The following is a 20,729-nucleotide window of genomic DNA, read 5'->3' as shown; positions in this document are numbered from 1 at the left end:
AGAGTCGCTATTTGAACGGCTGAGACATATACATAAGTACCGAACTTCATAAAAATGAAATATGTTACGATCAATATGTGTACCAAGTATAAAAAATATTGTCCTTCACGGTTGTTTAAAAGACATAACCGTAGCCGGTCACGAATTAACATAACATGGATGGCATTTTAAATCTTCATAATGTAGACAATAAACTTTTATTTAGGTATTTTGATGTTAGTAGAATTTTGGGTTATAAAAATGGATGATGATCCTTTGATCACTTTCAGGAGCTGTTCTCAAGGGAGACTAGCCACTTGCGTATATATTAGAGTGCAAAAGTGAGTGTAAAAACACAATCGCACACTGAATTCTCTTATAATCCGATGGGGTGGTAAATCTGACTCATTTGGAAAGTGTACAGGATAAAGATCTTTTCGTGGTTTCCGAAGCACGGGATTGAAAATAATGCCTTCTTCCAATCAGCCCGGGTTACTACCGCCGGCCCCGGTATCTGCTATGTATGCTAAATGCTAGACTAACGAGGCAGTAAACGTATATAGACTATTAAACATACTAAGCGTGTGTTAATAGAATGTTAAATGAAAGTCTTAATCCCTCGACACAATCTCAACACGAAAAAGAAAAAATAAGACTTTTTTATTGAAATTATCTTTGATCGCAAGGAAACACACATTAGTCAGGTGTTCAATTGGGTCCATATTTTCTCCGTACACAGAAGATTCGTTTTATCATCAGTAGAACAATAAATGTTGTTAATAGTTTAAATAACCTCACTTATTAACTAATCTAGACAAATATTGCACAGTACATGAACACTAAAGTCAGATTCGACAGGATTTTTGGCCACCACTAACAAACTGAAACTTGATCTTTTCTGAATTTATGATTTTAAATTGTTACTCTTCAAACCAATCTTTTTTTAATCCTGGGACATTATTCACACACAGCCATCTGATCCCAAAGTAAACAGAGCTTGTTATACTATCGAAACCGGACAACTGATATACTACACATACTACTTTTCTTTTGTAAATACCTACTTATATAGATAATTACAATCAGACTCAGCACAAACAGACATGTTCATGCATTCATCCAGAAATATCTGTTCTGGATGGGAATCGAACCCACAATCGTCGGCATGAAAAGCAAGTGTCTACCAACCACGCCAACCGGCCCGTTAAATAATCAATAAATAATGATTATAATAATAGTTTATTTATATACTTGAAAATCAGACGAAGAGATTAATAATAACATTCTTAAAGATAATGTAATATCTGAATCAAACCGATTTTTTATGACGTTTGTTTTTTGTGATTAAAATAACTAAAAGAGCGTCATATCAAGGAAGGAGCAATAAGTCAAAATCTGTATATTTTATTAGAGATTTTATATGTGTGAGTGACAGCCACTCAACTATAATAAAAGTCATGATGGCATTTCTTAAATATAATTCAAAATTTCCTATGAATCGTAGATTACAATGAATGTAATTAAATATTGTCTACTCCTGTCGGAACTCCTTTGATATGAAATATTTGTAAACTTATTTTCGATTCTTCTCGCTGGAATCGACAATTAAATTCTATTTATAAACGACTGATTCACATCAAACACACCTTTCACCGGTAATCCGATAATTCGTCACGTGACCGAATATTCGCTTACGGTTTTCGACGATTCGTATTTCTAATAAAAAAGTAGACAAAACGGACACCCTCAAAATATTATGGTAAATATATAATAGTACACTTCAATGTATATCTATTCCATCAACATCAAAGTTGTTTTAGAGAAAAGGGTGGGTTGTTTATCTTGTATTTTCCTTAGCCGTAAAATAAGAAACCCTTTTATGGTTTACCCAATTACTTTTTATGGTTAGATGTCGGTGATATGCTTGTGATATGATGACTTTTAGTATCCAGTATCTTTTTTTTATAATAGCCGGTAACGTTATGGGTTTCGATGTTTTAATTGAATCTAATGTTTCATGTAAATGGGGTGTTAATGATTTACGTTCAGCTATTAGGGTTAATATTTTGTATGTTTTTTTTAAAGGAAAATAGTTCAATTGTTGTTTGAAACTTGTTTGGTGTTGATAGTATAAAACAATATGACCCAATATTATTTTTTGTTCTTTTGGTATATCAAAGAATATTTCTATCTTTTTTCTAATATAATATAATGCGCAATTTATTTAAATATTTATACTATGCATTGGTACGTTCCAGTTTAAAGTGTGAAACAGCGTTATTACAGGCACAAGGGATATATAACCTTAGATGGATTGGACCAATGGTCGGCGGTGCATTGGCGTTGATGAAATATATTCTATTTATTGCAGTATTTTATTGATAATTGACTAAAGTTACACTTTAAATCGGTTGTACCGATCCATTTGCTCGTCTACCATCGAAAAATATAAGGATAAGAATACATTTTTTCAAGAAAAACAAACATTACAGACTTACATTTGACATAATTGTATGTGAAAGACTTAAAAAAATTACAAGCAATTTTTTTTATTAATTAAGAAACAGAATCTATATATAGATATATATATATATATATATATATATATATATATAAAATAAAATATATGTATACATACATAAATGTTATCTTAACTTGTTGCGATGCTGCAACCGCTGTGTCCTGAAGATTTCTTATTCAGCTCTTATGTTGGGTTAGAACATTTGTGGTTCTGACGGATCTTGACTTGAAAGTGATTAAATATAAAAAAAATCCATGAGCATTGCTTATCCCACATATGGTCAGGTTAAGCCTTAATAAGGCACAGGTCTGCTATACTCCATAATTATGAACCGATGATGAAAACATCATGCAATAAGAGAATGTAGTCGAATCAATTTAAACATTTTTGGTGATGGAAGTTCGTTCGATTTCGTAACGGTTTAACAAATAAGGAAAAAAAATTTTACTTTAAAAAAAATTGGTTATTTTTTCCTATTTATATTCAATAGTATTTAAAATTACATATGTTAAATTATTTTCTATTTCTAATAAATTATTTTAATGTAAAAGTGAAGTGATCCTTAAAAAATCAACTTAAAAATGACGTTATAAAATGTTTAATTGAAACTTTCACGCTAAAACGGGTGCATTTAATTTTTCCATTCCCCATTTAAAAGCGAAAACGTCAATTACTTTATTGTAGGATAAAACAGACAAACTATCAATCCTCACCAGTTCGAAAGTTCCATTTCCCTAAAATATTCACATAACCTTTTTTCACTGCCTAAAAATTCATTCGATGTTCAATAAAAATACTAGAACGGTTCCACAATAAACAAAATTCATTACGTACATAACAAAGGAAATAACATTTTTTGCTATAAATTAAATGCAAACAGAGGCGTGCTATAAACTGTCCGAATAATATATCTTGGGTAGTATTTTTAATAGCTGGCAATGCAGACTAATCTATTGAAGTTGATATTTCGTTTTTCAGTTTAAACTGGCGATAAATATCTTTGCCATACAAACGTTTTTTACGGTATCGGATTTAAAGCGCCATCTTCGTAAGCGCTATTCAGGCTTTAGCCTAAAATAAAGCACTTTATTATTTTTTGTTGTAACCAATATTTATCCGGAAGTTATGTTGATTGGATTTATATTTAATTAAAGCCAAAATTAATAATATTCGATAATTTGGTTTCACTCAACAAAAGTGATAAAAAAATAAGTAACAACCTGCAACTGTCTCGCTGCTAGACGAAGGTCTCCTATCCTCGTTCGTTCGTTTCGTCTTCTTATTGACTCATTTCAACACTTAAATAAACACAAACTCACTCGAAATTTAGATGATATCCAAATGTGTAATTAATTTTATTTCAATTATTTTAATAAACACATTATATGTACTTGACTGAATATATCATAGACTATAGGACTATAGGATTAGATTTACATATAAAATTTAATAACGTTCAACTTAACGTTGTTAACTCTTACTCTTATCAATGACTAACTTAACATTAAATTTATAGCTTAGTTCGCTGTGATCTTAAAATTTATCAATGAAAGTAACAAATCGTTAAGTAACATGTAATAAAACCGTGTTTGTGTGTAGAACTAAAAATAATATTGGAAGAATAAAAAAGCTACTTAAAAGTACAATAAATTAAACAGCTAATGAAAATAGATGTTATAGATGATCTTATGCTTATGTATATTTTAATATTGTATATGATAAGTATATTAACTATTAAATTTTTAACTGAACTCTTTGTTTGCAGGTAAAATATCCACCCAGAGTTAAGATTCATATTAATAATGGAAAACGTGTTCTTGAAGGGAAGGACGCTGTTATAAGTAAGTTTGTTTCAATTCTATGGTTGAATATTTTTCGTAAAAACTTCTTAACATTCCAATTTTAAACAGATTTTTTTATTCTGTTCTATTTTTTTAATTAGGTAGCTTATTTTCAGCAAACTTTAAATTTTAATTGGCTCACAATTTCTTCCAAAATATAAAACAGGTTTCATACTTTTTATCATTCACTACAAGCACGTCACTACACTACAATCGTCAAATAACTATATAATAATTAATATGTAAAAAATATGTTTGCTTATTGATATTTGAACTCATTTAAATACTAAGATCACAGCACATATTTAAGGGTGCTTGGAACTTTTTGGTTTAGAGATCTTCGTGATCTCTAGCTTTAGAATAATAATGGCCTGGGTTAATAATTATATCTGGCCGGCCATAGTCCAAAAGGTCAAGATGACAATATTATCCCCAAAACTAATTTCGAATCTTATATATTCAACCCACCAACTATTTCAATACAATCAATGAAATAATAGTCTGTTATCTTTGCATAAGGAATCGTATTTATGATAATAGTGAAAGCCGATAATTTGAATGAATAAGGAATTCCATTTAATTTAAATAATATATACATATTTTTATAAAGAATAGGAAGGCGGTTATGGGCCACCTGATGGTAAGTGGTTACCAACGCTAATGTGCCACCAACCTAGGGAACTAAGATGTTATATTCCTTGTTTGACGAGCCGGTTGGCGTGGTTGGTAGAACACTTGCCTTTCGCGCCGAAGGTTGTGGGTTCGATTCCCACCCAGGACAGACATTTGTGTGCATGAACATGTCTGTTTGTCCTGGGTCTGGGTGTAATTATCTATATAAGTACGTATTTACAAAAGAAAAAGTAGTATATGTAGTATATCAGTTGTCTGGTTTCCATAGCACAAGCTTTATACAAGCTTAATTTGGGATCAGATGGCCGTGTGTGAAAAATGTCCCAGGATATTATTATTATTATTATTGCGCCTATAATTACACTGGCTCACTCAACCTTCAAACTGGAACACAACAATACCAAGTACTGCTGTTTTGCGGTAGAATATCTGATGAGTGGGTGGTACCTACCCAGACGAGCTCGCACCAAGCTCTATCAAATAAATGACCAATTACTGAACAAATTAACAAACAAAGTAAATTTGTACTAGGTTTTAGTTGTTGTATTCATTGTTGTGACATATCTGTATCTAAAGATGGTATATTATTTTTAAAGATTGCGCAGCAGAAGGGAATCCAAATAATCTCACGTACAGATGGTTCCTAAACGATTTAATTGTTGGAAATACATCTGAATTGGTAAGTTTTATGATTTATTTTTAATACTTTAGATCTGTTTATTGCTTGAAAAAATTTATCTCTTTTTTGTGTCTGTTATAGCTAATGGATTTTAAATTCATATTTGAATATATTTGTATTAAAGTTTTGAAAGACCTTTAGGATTAAATAATGTTTTTATGTTTGTTCGTGAAATTATTGTACCTCTTATATCATATAGAAGAAAAATTTAGATACAAAAAATGATAAAGAGAAGAAAAAAGAATAGATAAACACACAGAAGTTTAGTAGTGTATCTGATTTTTTTATTAATAATACAATTTCTTTAGATTATTCAAAATGTAACAAGAGCACACAACGGAGCTGTTTTAAGATGCTTGGTATCCAATGATGTCGGAAAAAATGAAGACAGCGGCGTCTTTCACGTCACTTGTAAGTATCATTAAGCATAATTTCAACAAAGTCTTAATTTTAAATTATTAAGTTTTGTCAATTAACTGTTTACATATAAGATTTTATGTTTATTGTGTAACTACAATGGCTCACTCATCCTTTAAACTAGTAAATAAATCTATTTAGGAGAATAATAGAGAACGTGTTCTTCAAAACTATTTCAATACAGTAGAACATGGATTTTTTAGAAAATTTTCACAATTTTGTTCGACACTCAGGTTTCTTGACAACGTTCTCCATCACTGTCAAAAACGAGATGTATTGTCAATACTAAATAAGCACTCAAGCACACAAGATTTGACATCTTCAGTGATGTATATTCACACAGATAATCTACTTTTACTTTATACTAATGCAACCAAGACTTCATAGATTTTTATAATATTTCTATTTTCCTAGATCCACCATCATTCCGCAATCGTCCTAAGGACGTTGAAGCAGAAATTGGTAAATCGGTGACGTTGAGCTGCGATGTTGATGGGTATCCTGCTCCAGAGATCATATGGCTACATTATGAAGAAGATACTAATATTGTAAGTCTACTATATTAAGTAACCATGTCGTAGGTGTTTATGTGAATACTATTGATATATATATATCCACGTTTCATCATATTTCTTATCAATCTCATTATATTTCTGGGAAGTACTTTTCCAATAACTGGAATTAATGCATTGATATCACATTGTTGACTCTAATGTTATCAAGTCTTCTTTAAATAAATAAATATTTGTTTCATCAGATATTGGTGGTCTTATATGTTTTGTGTGGAGTAATTTTTTTATTGGTGGTCTTATATGTTTTGTGTGGAGTAATTTTTTTTTCTGTTTATTCTAACAATGTAAGGCTTTATCTTAATACTCGGTTTCAGTTATTAGTCGATTTTACACTTAAAAGGTATCAGAATATTTTATACAAAAATGCATGATTTACTAATTAATGCAATGCCTGTAATGTCTTATCTGAAATTTCTTCCATATTCAATTATTTTTATTTATATAAGATATTTAACCTCTTAGTAAATTTTCGTTTCTTTTTCTGACCTTATGTTCTGAAATAGCGCCTGAGGATTCAAAACCATACTAAGATAGGTGTGATTTCACGCGGTTACGATTTTTCCAGTAGGTTTGAATTTTTATTTGTATATAGTTTGTAAGACTTTAACGTAATTAATTTTAATATTTAATATATATAATAATATTTTATATAAAACTTGTATATATAGATAGGTATATTTTTATTAGCATCATTTATCGCAAAAACATTTGTAACAAGTTTTAAACAGCAACAAACACCAATATAATTTTATGGAAATAATTAAACTTAAGGTTCAGAAACATTAACCGTGACATTTTTTTAATCTTTCTAATTCATCTACAAATACCGAATAGTTTTACGATTATTTGCTCATTTAAAAGCCTAGAATATAACAACTTTACCATAATTCGAAACTAAATGTCTAAAATGACAGGGTGCCTAAAACAAAACATGAGTCACGTCTATGTACGTGATCACAAACATTCTCGCTTTTGTTTTTATCAAGATTTTCGGCCACGCTATACCCATTTTGAACCGCATTAAAAGTACATTTTTTCCGACAATGTAACATTGTTTATTTTGTTCCAACAGTCTCCACTACAAGTAATGTGAAATAAAATACACGCTAACAAATATAGGTGTATTTTTTTCATTAATATTATGCTACAAGTAATTTGATAATGAAGATCTGTGATTACCTATTTTTGTTTAAAAAAAGTAAAAAAGAAATTTAAAAGGAGGCTTGTAAGCTTCCTCTCTTCTAGTGGGAATGATTGAAGCTTTTTCCACCACTCTAATTTAATGGGTCAGTGGTTGGTTTTCATTCGACCTAAACAAGGTTCCTTGCGATATTTCTTTAACTCTGTAAAATTCTTCAAAATTATAATATGGCAAACAAATTACATGTGTTACATAAAACGTTTAATTTTCGAATTTTTAAGATTTAGAATAATAAAAATGTCTTTCAAAGCTTAACTGACACTCCTATTTTCCTTCCACCTATGCGATTACCTTGTCTAAGGGTCTCAAAATTGGAACTACTTTGACGTTGCAAGGCGACCCATATACCGTTAGCCTATTCAAGCTTCCCAAGGTACATTTCAGTAACAATCCATTCATATTTTGTTATATATTTTATATATAAAACCTTTTTTGAAACGTTTATATGTGATCTGGGGGTATTTTATAAATATAATGGCAATATATTTTAAATTTTACAAATCAGTCCCAATAAGCTGGTAACTACAGTATATAAATTTAAAACATTGTCGGTCTTACTTATATATGTTGTTTAGCAAGCGATTAATGAAACAATGCTGTGTATCCTTATTTTAAATAACAAATCAATATTTAAAGAGCTTGATAAATCTGTGTTTAACTAAAAAGCCGCTAAGAATTGTTTTATAAGTGAGGCTGTGTATTATGTATGAAGTCGAGATGGCCCAGTGGTAAGAACGCGTGAATCTTACCAATGGTCATGGGTTCAAATCGGGGCAAGCACCACTGCATTTTCATGTGCTTAATTTGTGATTATAATTCTCTAAAATTATAATTCTATAAATCGTCTGCTTGACGGTGAAGGAAAACATCGTGAGGAAACTTGCATTTGTCTAATTTCACTGAAATTCTGCCACATGTGTATTCCACCATCCGCATCGGAGCTGCGTAGTGGAATAAGCTCCAAACCTTCTCCTCAAAAAGGGAGATGAGGCCTTAGCCCAGCTGTGGGACATTCAAAGGCCGTTACTGTTACTGTGTATTTTTATTCACATAGTGTTATTAGTTTGGCCATGACTAAAGCTTATAAAATATCTCTTCTATAACCAAACGCCCTTCTAAATTAATATTATTGTTTTAGCGTGTTGGTAAAACGGCTAATTTGACACTCACCGTAGACACCCACACTGTAGGACGATATTCTTGCAAAGCAAGCGTTGATGGATATCCAGATATCGAAGATGAAGCATCAATATTTATTAAAGGTAAGTGAAATGGACACGTAAATGATATTCAAACTTTATGTTTATCAAAAAAAAAAGTTAATCGAAGAAATTGCGTTCCATTTTCAAATTACAATGATATTAACGTATATTTAGAGAATACACTACAATGTTGTTCGAATATACTTCAAAAGAAAATCTTTGGTTAAATTAATGGCTTGATTTTTTTTTTACAAATATATCACTGCAGTCAATAGAAATGGAATCTAGGACGAAATTGATCATTAATTAAACACATTTCCACCTCAACAAAGGTTTTCCTTGAAAAATAAGCGTTGCAATTTGATACTTTGTCTTTTATGAAATAAAACAAAAATACTAAACTTGATTTATGTAATAATAATGTATCGAAATACCTCGTAATATATAATTCATTACTGAGAAATCAACAATTGCTTTAATATACTTAAATTGCTTGATAACATTCTAAGTATTACGACATTATAATATTAATTTACGGTACTAAGAAATTTTATTGTATTTTCAAACACGAGCATTACAAAAAGTCATAAGATTTTATAATATTATAAAATGGTTACAAATTATCAAGTCTTATAGACTTATAAAGATATAATTTTTCATTTATTACTTATCAACTGTTTTTTATTATAGTTTATTTTTTTACATATAAAATTATAACGAACATATACCCTTAGGCCATTTACCTCGACTAATTTCTGGCGTTTTTAGTTTAATTCTTTTGTATTCCTGAGGTTATTTGTCATTCTTAAAATAGACAAATCAATCGCCTGATCATATTACCACAAGTGTGTGCGCAAATATAACTAAACTCTTTATTCCCTCACTTCCATAATCCGATGGAACGGCAAATCCAACATGACCAGAAAGATATCACAGGACCAACATGTTTACGTGCTTTTCGAGCCAAATAATAAGCCAGAGCTTGAATTCTATCACATGACCTTAGGCTTATTAGCTACCCACCAACGAGGCAGTCAGTTTTAATTTTTACTCTAATTACTGTCTACCTTATTCTCGATAGAGCTAATAAATAGAACATAACATAATCATCGGATATTAAACTTAATTTTAAATAGGCAGATTATCATAATCGATAATGATGCTAGTTTTTTCATAAAATTGCGTAGATATCGCTAAGTGTAAAAACTAGTAACCTCATTGGTTTCGATTACGGTCATAAATGAAGGGCCGGTTGGCGTGGTAGATACTTGCCATTCACGCCGAAGGTTGTGAGTTCGATTCCCAACCAGAACAGACATCTGTGTGCATGAATATGTCTGATTGTCCGGAGTCTCAGTGTAATTATCTATATAAGTATGTATTACATAAGAAAAATAGTTTACGTAGTATATCAGTTGTCTGGTTTCCATAGTATAAGCTCTGCTCAGTTTGGGATCAGATGGCCGTGTGTGAATAATGTCCACGGATTAAAAAAATAAAATAGATCCTAATTTATATAAGCAATATCCCGAAGTTGTTGAGATAAAGTTACATTATTGATCTGACGATACTTACTTAGCTCAAAAACGAAACCACGCCGTTTAGAGGGTGCTGCTTGTTAATGGATCCAATTAACTGCATCGTTCGTGGCTCTTTCAGGTCAGGCTAATAAATGTTATTGGGATTTTCTGTGATGAAGTTCTCCGTATCAGCCTGGAGTTTGGAAATTGGTAGTATTGATTCTCACGTGTTTTGGAAATACTCCTAGTAATGCCGTTGATTTTACACCTGAACTCTGTTTAATCGTGTCGGATTGCTATTTCAATCATGTTCATAAACGTGACCGCGAATATGCTCTTAAATTCTTTAGATGTTTCTAATCTAATAAGAAGCTTAAATTATTGGTAGGGCAAAATTGCCTCAATAAATAATGTATGAAGAGCATAAATTATTATTGCTAAGATAAGATTTTACTATACTCACTTGGTGGTAAGGTTTTGTGCTGGATGCTACATCCACTCATCACATAATTTACTGCCAAACAGCAATACTTAGTATTGTTGTGTTCCGATTTAATGGCCCAGTGTACAGGGGGCATTGATGATGTAAGGGACGGTTAGTATTTCTTACAGTGGCAATGTCTATGTAGGTACCACATACCATCAGCTGGCCCATTTGTCAGCCCGCCCACCTAACAGAAAAAAAAAATTCTGAAACTACTTTCGCTTTTACATTCAATTTAAATCATAAAAATTCATAATATCTTCAATTTTATTACTGTTTTTAATAAACAAAATGTTATTAACTGTTTGAAATCACTCTAAATAACATATCACTATCAATAAGAAATTAAAAAAAGAAAAAGATCTAATCAAATTGATACAAAAGTGTAAATTAATGTTACTCAACTTGACGTCCAAACTGATTTATTATTCAAAGTTTTAAATATTAAAATTTGAAAGAAATTAACGTTTTCGTGTGATCGTTACGATGATTTTATTCATTACGTTTCGGTAGTCGATATTCATAATTAAATTATACGTTAATATAATTGTAAATGAAGATGAAATTATTAAAATATACGATCATGTTTGTAATAATTTAAATGTTTCCCAGCATATTTTCGAGAAATATGTGATTATTACAAACATTTATTTTATTGTAATACAATAGTTATTTTAAAATTGATGAATAAAATATTTTTGAACCTATGAATGAAGAATAACAATTTAATGATAGATTAGATTACACCGGGCCTGTTGGCGTGTTTGGTAGATACTTGCCTTTCACGCCGAAGTGTGGGTTGTGGGTTCGATTCTCACCCAGGACAGACATTTGTGTGCATGAACCCGTCTGTTTGTACTGAGTCTGGGTGGAATGATCTATATAAGTATGTATTTACAAAAAGACAACTAGTATATGCAGTATATCAGTTGTCTGGTTTCCACAGTAAGCTCTGCTTAGTTTGGGATCAGATGGCCGTTTGTGAATAATGTCCCAGGATAATATTATTATTATTACATGATGTTTTTGTAGGTCCACCGAAAATAATTTCAAATCACACACAATTTGGATCCCAAGGTGACACTGTTAATATTGAATGCGCTGCTTTTGCTGTTCCAAGAATAGACAACATAGTCTGGACATTTGAAGGAAAGGAAATTGATACTATACATGACCAAGTAAGCTACGAAACGACTACTAAATATAGTAACTCAAAACCTGTAATCATTATCGTTAGTGACATGAAGATGTTATGAATAAAATATGATATTATCATAACATCTACAAACGTTTGTTTCTATTTGAATCAGGACTACGCCTTCCTAGAGGAATTACAGCCGGGTGGGATCGTTAACTCCACACTAACCATCCGTGAGAGCCAAACCAAACACTTCGGAGTTTATAAATGCAACGTGTCGAATGACTACGGAAGTGATACCATCGAGATTATTTTGAAGTCTAACAGTGAGTATGGGAATTCTATAACTAGAATTTTAAAGTTTAGTTTCACAAAAATTAACAATTCATTGATCAGAACTGAGAAATGTGTTGTTAAAAATACTAATCATTTTATTTTAAGTAAAATATATTTAAATGAATATTTAATTTGCAAAACTAGCTGACAATAAGAATATATTACAATTAATTATTTATTCGTTTAAAGATTTAGCCAATTCCATACAAATAGAAAGGACAAAGTACTTACAGAACAAATTTTGATAGTGACAAAGACACAGTGCTCGAACCGGTAACCGTTACGTGAACCAATCAGAGTTCTCGATGGAGACGACTAGTGACAATATTGCTTTGTCTCTCTCACACTTTTCTGTGTTTACTTCACACAACTGGTTCAGAATTACTCAATCCATTCACTATGTTTGTGGCAAATTGAAATTCACTGCCTCCCAACGTCACCTGTCATAGTTGTCAAATGTCAATTACATTCTGCAATAACAATCAATCATTTTACTAGACTGAAGATTAACAACGTTAGAATAGGAAGTGAAACACTAATCCACTAAAACATTTTACAGATAATATGTAATATACATAAAATATTCATTAAATGGGTTTTCTATATGACTACAAGTTTATTAAAATATTTTATTTCTATTTTTAAGAAACATTACATTCTTAATACATATTAAGAATGTAATGTTTAATATGTATTAAGAATGTAATGTTTCTACGTTTGTGTATTAATTACATACATATGTAATTAGATGAATTTATGCGTACTATGGAGAATTTTTATTGTTACTTTTTCATATTGTAAGAAAAATTAGGATAAAAAAAGTTACATAATAACATATGTACGTATATTCACATCTTATTTAAATGTAAAACATTATTTAACTCAAAATGTACGATACATTTTTCTTTGAGCGGAACTTTTTCAATCCGGCCGCAAAGATTTAAGTTGAATGTTTGAAATCAGAACGCATTTCAGTTTTAAAATCTAAACTTCATGCCACGTTTGTGTATTACCCTCGGGGAAACCCGAGACATCGTCTTATTTTTCCATTGTATAACTTTTATAACGCCAAGTTAAAAATCTTCATTCTCAGATTTCTAAAAGGGAGTTAGCGACTATTCTAAGCGTACGACTATTATGCTTGTCACAGTTATTTATTTTGCGAAATATTTAGTATTCATACTCTTAAAACATACAAATTCAAGTCTTCAAAGGAACGTAGGTAGTCATAAAAACTGAATTCATCTTCGATAATAGTTCGCTAGCATGAAAGGGCATCAATATAATTCTGTAGACATTGACGAAGCCCCATTAAGGGTCCAACGACCACACATTATCGTAAATGTATCGTCGTTTTAACTTTACGCCTGGCACATAAAAGATGCCATCTGTCACTATCGGCTTTGAAAATATTTTAGGTTAACATTTTTTTTTCGGTAAAAAATTCCTTTGGTTATATTTTAAATATCATAGGACTATTTTCTTTTAAATTCTATTTATATCTCAACATAAGAGTTGAAAATACATTTTATCTTAATAATATAAAGTTAATTATTTAACAAGCGTTAGCTTTAATTTAGTTAATTGTAATACAATTGTTTAACGGCAGTATGTTTTGAAAATATTTTTTAATTGGTTAAAAGCCGTTGTGTAAGCTCATAAGTCGTTAAAATATAATTTTTTTACCGCAAAGCATCAATGCGGACTCGTATAGTAAGTTTCATTCTTAAATGTATGCCAGTGTAATTACACAAGGAACATAACATATTCTTAGATCCAATCGTTGCTAGCCAAATTTTATCAGTGTCATTATCAATTTTTGTTTTAGATTTGTTAAAATGTCAATTTAAATGAAAGGGCTACTTTTAGTCAGGTGGCCTTGCTCGTGTACTTAAAAAAATCTGTTTATTCTATTGGTTTTAAATGCTTTTATTTTAGAAAGTTTCCCGTTACTGGTGATTCTATTTGGAGTGACGTCAGGGACGATAATGGTGGCCGTAGTTATAATGTTGGTGATTTTATGTCAAAGAAAACAGAGAAAAAGTAAGCAAGTCCAAGTGACAGAGAAGCCAGATGTAACGGTTACAGCTGAAGAACTTTTTAAAGAAAACGATAGAAATTCAAACATAAGCGATCTAAAACTCGAACTGAGACAAGCGAATGGCACTTCTGAAATTGTAAGTACTGATTTTATTAAAGCATTTGAAGATAAAGTCACAGAGGAAATAGCTATAAATGTTACGCTACGATGTCTGATATTCTCTGAATATTACGTTGTTTCGTAAAGTATTAATAAAATATCAATTATGATACATATGCGAAAATTATTTTCTAAATATTTGAATGTATACGCTTATAAATTAGCATTTCTGTTGGTCAATTATGAATATTTTACATAAACACGCAATTATCCAAAAGATACATATTAATTTTATACAGCGCCTTATTTACTAACTAAGACTGGAATTTCTAAAATTGAATTAGTGACTTAATGATTTATTTTTTTCTTTAAGAGAATTACAATAATTTTAAAAGCCATTAGGTACAAATATTCATATTTAGCATGTCGGTATATTATTAAACTGTTTTTAAATTTTGACAAACCTGTTGTTATCTTATAAAATTTAACAAAAATAAAGTAAACGATAAGTAAAAAAAAAATGTTAGTTTGAAAAAACTTCGAATTTATTTTGTACATTATTTGTGTCGATATAACATAAAAGATTTAAACTGATTCGTTAATGATAAAAACATTTCTTAAAAAAAAAAGTTTTATTTCAATTATTATTCTACGTGTTTTGTCACACACATAATAAACCGATTTTTTACAGGATTATTCTAATACTGGCTCAGATAGTACATTATGTTCAAACGCTAAATTAGGGAGCGGCATTCCTTTAGCCGGCTCAGTACCGCTGTCTTCAATAAATCAAACCAACACATATCAACCATATAGATACAGCAACGATTACACGGATCCCGCCTATTCGGACTGTTACAAGGTATTTTAATCGTAGGATTTACTTTGAAACTTACATTTTTATGATTTATGATGGTATTAAAGATTAGTGTTCATTTTATAACTAAATTGCCATCTTATTTTATCATGACACTTTTACATAAAACTATATAGACTGGATCGGTGAACTATGATTTGATATATTTTTGCTGTTGATATTGTATTAAATTCTACTGAATTAAAATAAATGGGAACATCAATTTATAAGCAAGTTTTATAACTTTTTAATTTGGTAATATATCTTGTACTTACTGATTCCCGCAACATTTCCTACTTCATTATCATATTTAATTACAATTAGTTCAGTGGCTAAAAATACGGACACCGCTATTTTTCCATTAACTCGTATGTTATAAAAATATATTTTGTATATGTAGATTTCATTAGTGAATTTGTTGTTCGTTAAATATAAAATGGTTGTTGTTCATTAATGACTTTCTTGTATATTCTCCTGGAATATATATCTAATACCATAGATAAACTTGTCCAGGTAAATGGATTCGGTAATGGATATCAAACGTATGTCCACTACGGTCACGACTATACTCCTGGCTCACTACGTGTACAATCGCCTACGATGGGAAGTGACAAACTCACTCCTAACAGGTATTTATTTTTCAAGGTAGTATTTAATAAAATAATAATATGCACAAATCAAGACTGCGTGAAATTTTGCCAGAAAACTAGTAAACTTTAATTATCTTCGAGAAAAAATAATTTATAACTGAATTTCATGTATCTCAATAATTCTTAAAAATAGGATATGAAATTTCTATGTTGTAAAACTGTTATCAATACAACAAACACAACGCGACTTACTTTTTTATTTAGGTCTCTCATTAGCGTATTTCCAATCATTATTTTATGTTGTCAATTTTTTAAATAGAACTTTCTCGTAGTTGGAATAATACTTTACCTTAAAACTTTGTTAAATGTTTCATATTGCGGAAAGTTAATTATAACAATATAACTCGACGATCTACTTATGCCCGCTTTTTAAGTAACATCATTTTTTTTAACCTTCTTTTAATGATGTAGGATAAAGAACTAAATTAATTTAATTAACAATATTACAATATTATGGCAATTAAAATATATATTTAAAACGTCCATTGTTTCAGCAAAATAATAACGGTGGTAAAATTTAATGTAATTTCTCTTCCATAGGTCTATAAATGGCAGTCTGCCCAGAAGCGTAGATACGCCTTCCTCGGTACAATACAACGCAAGTAATGGCTCCCAAAGCAATTCTTTGCAGCGTGCAACGAAACGACAGGATAGCAGTGGCGCTTTGAATAATTTACCGAATGACGGTTAGACCTTTTGTGGACAAATTTATTTCTACCCTCTTATCACAATCTTCTGGCCTTTGTTCGTTAACAATGATCTTTATTACAGTTGTGTATAAAAATTGTGAATATGATTTTGAAATATTATTTTATCCAATTATATTTCCGTTCAAATATAATTTACAAATATCTTGCATCTATGCCTAGACTATATATCATGACACTATTAAAAATTGTTATATCTTTATTTTTTAATACTTAATATTTTTATAAATTTAGTATTTGCCAAATAATTTCTAAGTTCATTTATATACTTATTTTAATTATTTAATCTGTTAAACAATTTACCTTGTGATGTTCGTGTCGAAATTTAATGTGATTTTTTTTTTATTCGTCATAGGTGCCCGCGTACCAAACGGTGGTATTATTCAAGGAGTGGATGTAAGATACGCAGCAACATATGGCAATCCACATTTAAGAAGTGGACTTAGTACCACTGTAAATACAGCAAAACCAGCCTCCACTCCAGCGCCACCGCCTTATTCATCTGTTAGAAGTTCTGTTATTATACCATCAGGTATTTCATTAATAAAATGAAATTCTAGAATAAAAGCATGTTACAATTTTTAAATATTTATCTAACCCTTGAAACCCCTTCACTATTGCTCCAAATATTACCCTTTTGAAGAAAACTATTGTAAAATATAAGATATCTGCATTTGTATATAAATTTTCTGAATGCTCATGAGATTTTTTTCTTATATTAAAACTTGATCTTACATTAATAACTGTATAACCTTTTCTATTTTACATTGCACTGTTATCGACTAATATTAAGCATGTATATTATTTTGACTAGTGTTTGTTAAATTTATATTTTTCCTGCTAGGTACATCATCACATTCAATAACATCGCCAACCAGTCTTGCATCACCTCAATGTGCCACAAGTCCTATTACTAATTCTACTCTGTCAACAGATAGTGCACAGCCTGCGGTAAGTTATGTAACAATCACTACAATATACATACTACCCAATAATAAACCATCGTGTAAATAATCTAGATTCCATGATCCCTGATTTCATGATGCACTTCCATATTTGAATTTTTCAAACAAATTGTCGTCTACAAAATGCTATTTACGTCATAATTTGGTCATGTAATGCCTAAGACAGATTACATGGAGCTAGATTAGTTCATGTATCCTGTAATGTCATCGGCCTGACTGATTAGTTCAAAGCCTATGGTAATCTCTTAATCGCCCAATCTCCATGTCTCTGATGTTACATGTGCTCTGTACTAATTAGATAAATTTAACACGGATATGATACAAGTTTTGCCAAAGGAACAAAATAAAATGTATTTTTTTTTTCAAAAAAAAATAAGATCGTTTACTATTTTCGTACTTAATTTGAACAATCATGGTTCGTTGGTAACTCAGTTTTATGCTTATTTTAATATTAAATTATACCTTTCATGTATAAATTCATTTTATACCGTATCTGAAATACAACTCAAAAGACACAGCGAAAATATATATCTTTCAAAACGATTTAAATAAAATAAGAAAATAAATGTTTAATTCGGATTTTTAGTATATTTTTTGAATGAACTTTGAATCAGAATGTTACCATGGTTACAAAATGCTTGTATTAACTGAAGATTCCAAATCGTTAAAATCAGGGAAAACTTACTGACGTTACATAATATTCTTCACCTGGGTTTAAAATTAGAAATATATTGTGTACCCACTATTCTGGAACAGCCTGGTGCGTCTGGCAGTACAAATCTCTTCTTCAAAAAAAAGGGTTCATTTATCCAGAGATATTTACGAATTTCACTTTACAAGTGTACAGTTCCTTAATATTTGGTGGTAGGGCTTCTTACACTCCCGTCTGGATAAATACTACCTACTCATCACTTAGTCTACTGCCAAACACTACTCAGTATTGTTGTGTTCCGTTTTAAAAGATGAGTGAGCAGAGTTATATTACTAAAACAAGAGACATAACTGCTTATTTCCCAAGATTGGTAGTGTAATGATTGGTTATGTAAGGATTGATTAATATTTTTAACAACGCCAACGTATAATGGGTAGTAACCAGTTACCATCAGCCCTATTTGTCAATATGTCTATGTATTAAAAAAAAAACCAAAAACTACACAAAATGGTTTTATGCCGAATCACCTCTGTTCAATACATACAAAGTCTATTGAAATAAGCTGTACTAGTATTTATAGCCTGATTGTATTTTGTTGTATATATTAGGTCGGAGTGACCTCGTCTGCCACTCCTCAGTCGCCGAGTTCGCACTACATACTCGCTCCAACGAATCGATCCTTAAGTAACGCAACCGTTACTAAGAAAGGTAAATTTATGATACTTAATTTTATTTATAAGAGATACTATATTTGATTATAGTGTAAACTGGTTTTGTCTTGTTTAAATTATTTATGATTAGAATGACTAGTTTATTTTAAATATCGAATTTTAAAGCCAAAACGTTTAACGTAGATTATCAATAGGACCAATATGAAATATGTTTTTTTTTCGATATCACACAGAATTAAGGCATTAAGTAACAGTATAATATAGAGACATATATTTACATAGAGTAGCTAAAAGTAAACAAAACATCAGTTCTAATCTTTGTATTGACACGCCACGCCTTCGTTTATTTCGTGTAGTTTTACAAAGTTCATGTAGTTTTATTATTCTTCCTCGTTGGTGACTAGCTAAGAAGGCTTTAGATTTCGGGATTCTGGGTTAAAACCCCGGGTCGAGCCATTAAAAAGTTATCGAGTTTTTCCGTCAAGAAATTATTTGTAGCAGAATGAAGTTTGACAGATGGCTGTGTTAACATTTCCCTGCCTCATATTGCATATAAAGCCTTTGGTTCTGCGCCTGAATTCTCTACAGTCGTGTCGAAATATCGTCCCATTGGATTATAATAGGGAAAAGTGCATCTGTGCTTGCGTGCACACTCGAGCAATTATAATCTCTTGCGTAGTTGAATATTCTTATTTGAGAATGGCAACCTTGACCAAAATCGGCCACAGAACATAATTGTACATATTAGATTGAAATTTAATAAACTATACATTTTTGAATATCTTGTTAACTGTTTTTTTCTTTCAGGTAGTGGTCATCAACAACCTTTAGCGACACACGTATAAACGTTCCTAAAACTAATAAAATAGTGTTGATTAAATTTTAATCAAAATCGATACAGTGTTAATAAGTGATTAGTGTAAAGTGTTTTTCATAATATGAGTGTATCGTTTTTTTTTAATGTGAACTTTTATACGTCACGAACTGTTAAGTATGGACTTGAACTTAATTTTAATTACCTTTTTGGATATAAATAAAATTGTATATCCCTCTAATACTTTATTTTAAGTTTTTATAATAATATTAATTTAGATAAAGTTCAATCAATTTAATTTTTTTTTAAATGTTTTTATTTACTACATGTTATTATTGTTGTCTCGAGTGATCATATAATGTATTTTAAAAAGGTCTGAGTTTATAATTAAGAAGGTATTTTGCTCTTAATAGTTCATACTTTGATAATTAAAATTATTATTTTATTGTTTTTCCTTAATTTAGTTAAATATATTATCATGTAAATTATTGTCAATTTTCAATCATCCCATTGAGACTGGTCTTTGCTATGTGTAAAAATTATTTAAGCTAGACAATATTAAATTTATTCTTAATTTAACTTGAGAAAGTGAGAACATTTTCCATTTATGGAGCTGGATGGCTTATCATATTTTATAATATTTTATCATTAACATGTCGTTATTCAGTCTAGATTATCTTAAAATAAACCTTGAAATACATTTTCATCGATTTTTTTTATTTAAAAAAGTAAATCAACTTTATATGAGAAC

General features: G+C 30.3%; 1 protein-coding gene across 1 annotated transcript in view; it reads left to right on the top strand.

The window, feature by feature from the left end:
- The window catches only part of LOC126778450 (irregular chiasm C-roughest protein-like), a 105,263-nt gene extending 85,182 nt beyond the window's left edge, over window positions 1–20,081 (top strand). The window contains exons 8-22 of the mRNA XM_050502000.1: window positions 4,266–4,341; window positions 5,571–5,653; window positions 5,962–6,064; window positions 6,485–6,618; window positions 8,982–9,105; window positions 12,082–12,227; window positions 12,360–12,513; window positions 14,462–14,700; window positions 15,355–15,525; window positions 16,033–16,148; window positions 16,710–16,855; window positions 17,232–17,408; window positions 17,721–17,827; window positions 19,102–19,201; window positions 19,972–20,081. Of these exons, the coding sequence (XP_050357957.1) occupies window positions 4,266–4,341; window positions 5,571–5,653; window positions 5,962–6,064; window positions 6,485–6,618; window positions 8,982–9,105; window positions 12,082–12,227; window positions 12,360–12,513; window positions 14,462–14,700; window positions 15,355–15,525; window positions 16,033–16,148; window positions 16,710–16,855; window positions 17,232–17,408; window positions 17,721–17,827; window positions 19,102–19,201; window positions 19,972–20,009 (1,914 nt within the window). The 3' untranslated portion in view covers window positions 20,010–20,081. The remainder of the gene's footprint in view (window positions 1–4,265; window positions 4,342–5,570; window positions 5,654–5,961; window positions 6,065–6,484; window positions 6,619–8,981; window positions 9,106–12,081; window positions 12,228–12,359; window positions 12,514–14,461; window positions 14,701–15,354; window positions 15,526–16,032; window positions 16,149–16,709; window positions 16,856–17,231; window positions 17,409–17,720; window positions 17,828–19,101; window positions 19,202–19,971) is intronic.
- Window positions 20,082–20,729: the final 648 nt, after the last annotated feature.

This window comes from Nymphalis io, chromosome 26 (assembly GCF_905147045.1).
Source record: "Nymphalis io chromosome 26, ilAglIoxx1.1, whole genome shotgun sequence".
Taxonomy (NCBI): domain Eukaryota; kingdom Metazoa; phylum Arthropoda; class Insecta; order Lepidoptera; family Nymphalidae; genus Nymphalis; species Nymphalis io.
The sequence above is the reverse complement of the archived record's forward strand: the minus strand, read 5'-3'. Positions and strand labels throughout refer to the sequence as shown.